This window comes from Daucus carota, chromosome 7, assembly GCF_001625215.2.
Source record: "Daucus carota subsp. sativus chromosome 7, DH1 v3.0, whole genome shotgun sequence".
NCBI classification, from domain to species: Eukaryota; Viridiplantae; Streptophyta; class Magnoliopsida; order Apiales; family Apiaceae; genus Daucus; species Daucus carota.
The window spans coordinates 30187043-30194516 of NC_030387.2; the positions used below are offsets into that span (position 1 = coordinate 30187043).

A 7474-nucleotide genomic window follows, 5' to 3' on the forward strand; every position below is an offset into this window, starting at 1 on the left:
AAACTTAACCCATACCTATATTATTTTATGAAAGATTTTGTGCATGAAATAGTGTCTCTTTATTGGACTGGTAGTTGGCTAGTTGGAGATGTTTGATTCATGATTAATGAGAAAGATAAATAATAATCGAAATTTTAACTATGAATTTTGTGACATTAAATGAGAAACTCAATCCCGAGTGATTAAATCATTCATTACACTCTTTTTAAGATACCCATATTCATATCCCTCGCTATGGAGCTACCAAATCCGGCTCATAAGCCGATGCTCATAAGACTAATACAGTGAAGATATTTTTAGAAATTATGGTGGGAGTACTGGATCTCTTATATAAGTGAAGTAGTTGTGCATCTTTTTATTCCATTCATGCACTACAAATTCTACAATACAGCTCCAGTTTCATTTCACTTGGTGTTTAGTTGAAATGGAGAAACCGTCTCACATAGCCATTTTCCCCACTTCTGGAATGGGTCATCTCATTCCACTTGTTCAGTTTGCTAAAAGGCTCATAAGCCTTCACAATTTCACTGCAACTTTTATCATAGCTACTGATGGCCCTCTTTCTAAAGCTCAACAAACATTTCTCGATTCGTTGCCTAATGGTTTAGACTATGTTGTTCTTCCTCCTGTTAATCTTGATGATTTGTCCGATGATGTTACGGTCGAAACACGAATGATGATTATAATGTCGAGATCATTGCCTTCGTTTCGTGACACGTTTCAATCCTTTCATGCAGCCAACAAGTTTGCTAGCCTGGTTGTTGATCTTTTTAGTACAGATGCACTTGATGTTGCTATTGAATTCAAGGTGCCACCTTATCTTTTTTTCCCTTCGACTGCTATGGCCTTGTCATTGTTTCTCTATCTGCCTAAGCTTGATAAAATGACTAGTTGTGAGTACAGAGACTTGCCTGACCCGGTTCAAATTCCGGGGTGTATTCCGGTCCATGGGAGGGATCTACCTGGCCCGATTCAAGATAGGAAGAGTGAGACTTATAAGTGGATGCTTCATCATGTGGAGAGGTACAGTTTGGCTGATGGAATAATGGTGAATAGCTTCATGGACTTGGAGGGAGGAGCTATCAAAGCTTTACAAGAATTGGGTAGACCAATGGTTTACCCGGTTGGACCGCTCATTCAAATGGATCATTCAACTACTGGTGCTGATGAGGTGAATTGTTTAAGGTGGTTGGATGATCAGCCTAGTGGTTCTGTCTTGTTTCTGTCCTTTGGTAGTGGCGGAACTCTGACGGCTAATCAGATCTCTGAGTTGGCCTTGGGATTGGAAATGAGTGAGCAAGGATTCTTATGGGTTCTTAGAAGTCCAAATGATGAAACTGCCAACGCAGCTTTCTTTGATAGCTGTAGTAAAAAAGACCCAATTGATTTCTTACCACAAGGTTTCATTGAGAGAACCAAAGGCCATGGTCTCGTGGTGCCTGACTGGGCTCCTCAAGCTCAAATACTTAGTCATGCTTCAACTGGTGGCTTCTTGACTCATTGTGGCTGGAACTCCATCCTTGAGACTCTGACGAATGGCGTGCCTGTGATTGCATGGCCACTCTATGCAGAACAGAGGATGAATGCTGTAATGCTGAATGAAGATCTTAAAGTTGCACTGAGGCCACAAGTTGGGGAGAATGGTATGGTGGGACGTGTTGAAATCGCAAAGCTTGTCAAAGGTTTGATTGAAGGAGAAGAAGGTAAGGGTCTTCGCGCCAGGATGAGAGACCTAAAAGATGCAGCTGTCAAGGCTCTTGATGAAGATGGATCATCAACAAAAGCCATGGCTCAAGTAGTTAGCAAATGGTGTATTTAAGCTTATCATTTAGATTACTGATCTAAGTTCATATGTTTATCATTTACTTTCAGAACTTTAAAGTTTTAAGCTTGTTTTCTTGTTAAATTTTACCGAGTCCCCTTCCCTAAGTTTTAAGCTTCTTTTCTTGTTAAATGTTTTGCTATGTTCCGTTCCTAGTGTAATTTAAGTCCATCTGGGGCGTCCGTGGAGATTAAGTTCAACCATAAAACTGAAAAAAACTACATGAAACATCTAACCACAACCTAACTGAAAGAAACTACATAAAATCTCTAACTACAACTAATCAGACCGATTAAACATGCTAACATGATACAAGAGGATGGGTCTTCGAACTCAGATGGCAATAAGTGATGATGGAGCAACAACCAATGTCAAATAGAAATGAACTGAAGGCTAAAAATGAATAAAGGCTCATCTAAAATTTGTTGTCTTACGTACATGGAATCAGAACTTAGTAGTTTTCCCGTGAAATGCTTTCATGGTGTGGTTAATGCTAAAAATGAGAATTTCAAGTAGATTCTGTACATAAATACACAATTATTGCTATATTTATGCCAACCAAGAAACAAAAAACTTCCAGATGATTATACAGAACACTCAACATATTTAACAAAGCTAGACGCAATTTATTACTTCAACATCATTCCCAATACTCAAGTATATTCCTATGTGTATAGGAAAATGCTAGATGTAATATTTTGGATTTAAAATAATCTATATAAAATGAGACGTGCTATTTTTTTTATTGATTATAACTAAAATAATAAAAAATGACCCCCTAAATATACACTAATCCCATTACCGTCATATCATCAATGTCACATTTGTAACAACTTTTTTATCCAAGTTAGTGACAACCAATGTCACATCATTTTGTAACAAACATGTAGCATTACTATTCTAGGTAAGAATATTGAGAATCACATGCCATGTATATATTCAAAACAAATCGTTCAAAAGCGTGAAACAGATAGCAAGCCGCAACGCAATCAGATATTTCCAAACCGGACCGGAAGTTCTAAAAAGTTCTCCGATATACTGCAACGCAATCTCATTTCCTGAGAGTAATTTCCAGGCTCCCGCAATAAATTGTTTGATGATTTGGATTGTGATAATTATGGTAATACTGCAGATATTAATTTGAAACATGATCATTTTGTATATGCATATACTTGGGAGCAGTAAAAAAACAGCTGGAACTGATTTTAAATATCTGGACCTTACAAATTCTTTTCTCTCAAGTATATAAGCTACACACTATATACTGTATACTTACTGATTTTAAATATCTGGACCTTACAAATTCTTTTCTCTCAAGTATATAAGCTTGACTCGTTAAAAGTTAAAACCGTCTCGTTTGGCTAAACGAGCCGGCTCGACTCGACTCATGAAATTAAACGAGCCGACTTCGGGCAAAGATTTAGACTCGATTAGCTAAATGAACCGGCTCAGCTCGACACAAATAAACTTAACTCGAATTAGGCTCGGCTCGAAACTCGACTTGCTCGACTCGAATTACAGCCCTGACATCAGGACATATTATCTCCCGATCTCAAAGATATTGTCTGTACAGATCATCTCCCGATCGCAAAGATATTGTCTACTCTTTTTAGGGAGATAGATAGGATTTAAAAGATGCACCACCCATATTTCATGGCAAAAAGAGTTGAAAGTAAGGGGAAAATTTGTACAGATTAAAGAAATATAGGAAAAAACGGACCCCAATATGTTATGAGCATATACTTTTGTGCATCAGGGCTCTTCACACGATCAGCAGGATCAAAGTGGCTCTAGTGACAAAAATTAAAATGTCAATTATTCAAGTTAAAGCTTCATATTCAAACCCATTTGGATTTGACACGAGCAACACGCTTTAAACACTGAAACGAAATTAGACATATTATTTTTTCTCTTCCTAGCTCATGGTCTTATGCATGTTATTGTCCTCTCAACATTCTCTACCGAGTTGCAGCAATTGTTTCTACTTTCCTGGGTTCTGGTTTAGTGAAAAGACCCTACATCCAAGAAAAAAAAACAGTTTAACATAAAAATGTACCCTTCATTGAACCTTGCAACATTACAGTGACAGTTCTGTCTTGATAATACAATTTGAGATGAGATAATCCTCAATATAAAAAGTAAGTTTTGAGGTACACAAAGGATCCAGTCCACAGTGACACATATCTTCATGTATATACATATCAGTCCTCACATAAGTATAGACTTAATCTCTGAAAAAAAATTAATAATGATGCTCAAGTGTCAAAATTTCAAATTTAGACAGAAGATTAAAACATTGAGGAAAAATAGCACTACAAAGTGAACATCTATTAATAATACACCCTCAAATAATTCAAATAATAATTTCCCAGGACAACCACTAGAAGAAAACTGACTATACAAGCATTCAACTAATAAAGAAAAACCATTCTTAATAGAGTAATTTTACATTCATTATTCAGTGTCAATAGTTTCTATTGTAATTTAATTGAAAGAGAGGTTATGAACATTACTTGCCATCGATGTCATTCCTATATGTAATCACATATACGAACCTAACAATTTCAGCAACTCCAATAACTATCAAAAAATTGAATTCTAGTGTTAACAACAGAACTCACGCTCTATTGATAGGAGGGAGCGGAATGATGTTTGTACTGTGTGTACAAATACGGAAAGAAAATCTAGTCCTAGAATATATGTTTTGAACCCAGAAATTACGAAATCATCTAAAAGGATTGACAGTAATAATTGCTCTAGTGTAGAATCTGTCCGCACTCAGCAAATATTGACAAAGGCCCTGTTTGGCAATTAGCGGTTAGCGATTAGCTCTTAGCGAATGAACTAGTTGTTTTAACTAGCTGATTGAAGTAGTTCTTTTGACTAGCGGACTGAATTAGCTGTATTGGATGAAACTGTTTACTCCGTCCGTCCCAACCAATCGTATACATTTGGTTAGGACACGGAGACCAAGAAAAAGTGTAAAAAATGAGTAAAGTTAGATAAAAAGTGGGTATAGTGGTGGGACCCATTTATATTTAATAACAGATATGAGATAGTGGAGGAAAGTAGTGGGTGTAATAGTGTTTATATTATTATAGAATGGAGACAGTGGAATAAAGTAGTTGGTGTTATGGTGTTTTGTATTATAAAAATTTACTACTTTTGGAATGTATACAATTGGTGGGACGTCCCAAAAAGGAAACTGTATACAAAGGAACGGGACGGAAGGAGTAGTAAATAGCTGTTTGGTTAGCTTTTTGTACTTTTAATTAGCACATGTCAATCCTCTAATCGAAAAAGCTCGTCCAAGTAGCTTTTTCAGAATTAGTTTTTTGAGTCCAAACTGCTAATTCAATCCGCTAACTACCAAACACTAGTATTAGATAATTCACATGTCAAACCTAGCCTCAACCTCTAATTTTTTCCCGCAAACCTCTAACTTCCAAAAAGCACCAAAATCTTCGGTTTGACTATTCTTTGATGACTCGTCCATCGTTTACCTTTTCATTTTTTGATATGCCGGGATCACACACATTACTGATTCGTTGTGGTTTATTGCATCTCACAATCTACTGAAACAGGGAAAGGGTAACAACTAACAAGTGAAAACTAAAAAATCTAATCATTAGGAAACCTATCAAACAAATAAAAATAGTTCTTTCAAAACAATTGCAATTTTTTCCCGAGGCAATGTAATCAGACTAAATCTATTTTTGCCTCCAAAAATAGTTTGTAATCCACCCTTTCAATTTCCACAAACATTTAATCGTAAATGCTAATGCTAAATGGTTGAAGAAATGCAATCAAGAGGCAAAGAAACGAAAGTCATATCATTTCTATCATTCATCCCTCTATTTTGTCTGGCCCTGGTCCCCAGCAGTCGTCCCCAGCAGTCGGCTGCTAGGGACATCTTATATAACCTACTGTTGCTGCGCTGTTGGATGAATATCCAACGACCAGGATTATAACAAATTTTCAATTCGTCCAGTGCTTTTAACTGCTAGACGGAGAAAATGACCCCATCTAATGCTTAAAAAGCGTTCGTCGAGCGGTTAAAAAGCGCCGGACGTATTTAAAAAAATGTTAAAATCTTGACTGCTGGATATTCATCCAACAACTAGAAAAACCAGCCGTTACTTAACAACGTCCCTGGCATACGAGATACGACTGCCACAGACCAGTACCCTTTTGTTCCTACCAACTTCAACTACAGCTCAAAAGTCAAAACAACCAGTTTAAGAAAGAATGCTTGATTTTCCAATGATAATCATATCCTGAACCGATATCACTAAAAATATTCGCTCCATTAATTTTCGTTCTTCGTTCTTAAATTTATGGCTTCATTATTATCGAAGTCAATCTCGCTCAATCCAGAAAATAACAAAAACCTAATTCTATTTTATTTAAAACAATTCATGTAAAATCAGCTCAAAATGGACAAATATACAGTAGCAACACAAAAAACATAATAATAAACATGATTAAATCATTAGATTAATGATGACAATTGACAATCATATAAGTTACTTATATAAAAGAAAGTTATAAAGACGAAAGACATACAGAACGGAAGAAAAGGAGATCGGCGACAAAAACGGAGGCGGCAGCTCCACCGGTGACGGCAATAGTTCCGGTGAGCATACTCCATTTTCTGTATATCATCTCTTGTGTATCTATATGTATGTATATCTCCTCTGCAACTTCCAATCCTTCTCTTCTACGTTAGATATATAGCAACGGGTCGTTTTGGATCTGAAAGCATGCCAGTTTAACCCGATTTCTCGTTCAAACCGCGTAAAACTCGAACCAAATTATAATTAAGTTGATTCTGGGCTTTGTGGCAAAAAAAAAAAAAAAGTTAATTCTGGGCCTCAGTGAAATAGGCTTCTTGTTTTGACTGGTTGGGCCATGTTTTCGTTGTTATGGACTAAGTTTTTGTTTGCCCAAAAAGTGAAAATAGAGTACAGTCGATGAAGAAGCACGCCGACAGTTTGGTTGGGGTGGTTCAAAATAGAGGAGCAGAAAGAAATTTTAATCATAATTTAGTAATATGTTTAATAATTTTGTAAAGAAACACGATATTTTGTGAAAGAATTTTCCGTTTCTTCTTATAATTATTTTCTACTCAAATCTTATCATACAAAATTTATATTCACTTATTTTTCTTTCAAGTCTTCTCTTTAATATTTATATATGATAATATATCTCAGATGTTAGCAGAAAGCAATGAGTTTAATAATTTATATATTATAGGTTTTCCGGCATGTATTTATTCAGACACACTGACAATCATTTAGGTGACAAATTTTTATTAACATAGATTTTTGTGCTTATAAAAAAATACTGTATTGGATTTAGAGCATTCAGGTAAATTAAGAAAAGTGCTTATTTCTTAAAGTAAATAAGTAGGTTAAAAATGATAAGTAAACTAAAACTTATAAGTTTATAAGTGATTAAACTGTTTAGGAAAGAAGAGAAATTCCCGAAACAAAAGTTAAAATTCTCATCTTATTATAAGGTTATGTTCACTTGAATGAAATGGAATGGAGGGAGAATAAAATGAATTTTGTACTCTAACATGGTGTAATTAGAGAAAATGTCTATAATTTTCATGAGTTGGGCTCTTTGGAGTCTTGTTTTTTTGGAGTA

At 35.5% G+C, this 7474-nt stretch overlaps 1 protein-coding gene and 1 long non-coding RNA gene across 2 annotated transcripts; one reads left to right on the forward strand and one right to left on the reverse strand.

Annotated features, from left to right (window-relative positions):
- Positions 1 to 246: 246 nt before the first annotated feature.
- On the forward strand, positions 247 to 1904 carry LOC108193322 (hydroquinone glucosyltransferase). The gene has a single exon (XM_017359928.2). It carries the CDS (start codon positions 425 to 427, stop codon positions 1817 to 1819), a length of 1395 nt encoding a protein of 464 aa, XP_017215417.1. The 5' UTR covers positions 247 to 424; the 3' UTR covers positions 1820 to 1904.
- A 1621-nt stretch (positions 1905 to 3525) lies between these two features.
- Positions 3526 to 7017, reverse strand: LOC108193323 (uncharacterized). The gene is made up of 2 exons (XR_001801136.2): positions 6389 to 7017; positions 3526 to 3837 (listed from the first exon to the last, which is right to left on the reverse strand). It is a non-coding gene; the product is annotated as an uncharacterized LOC108193323 (long non-coding RNA).
- Between the last annotated feature and the right edge of the window lie 457 nt (positions 7018 to 7474).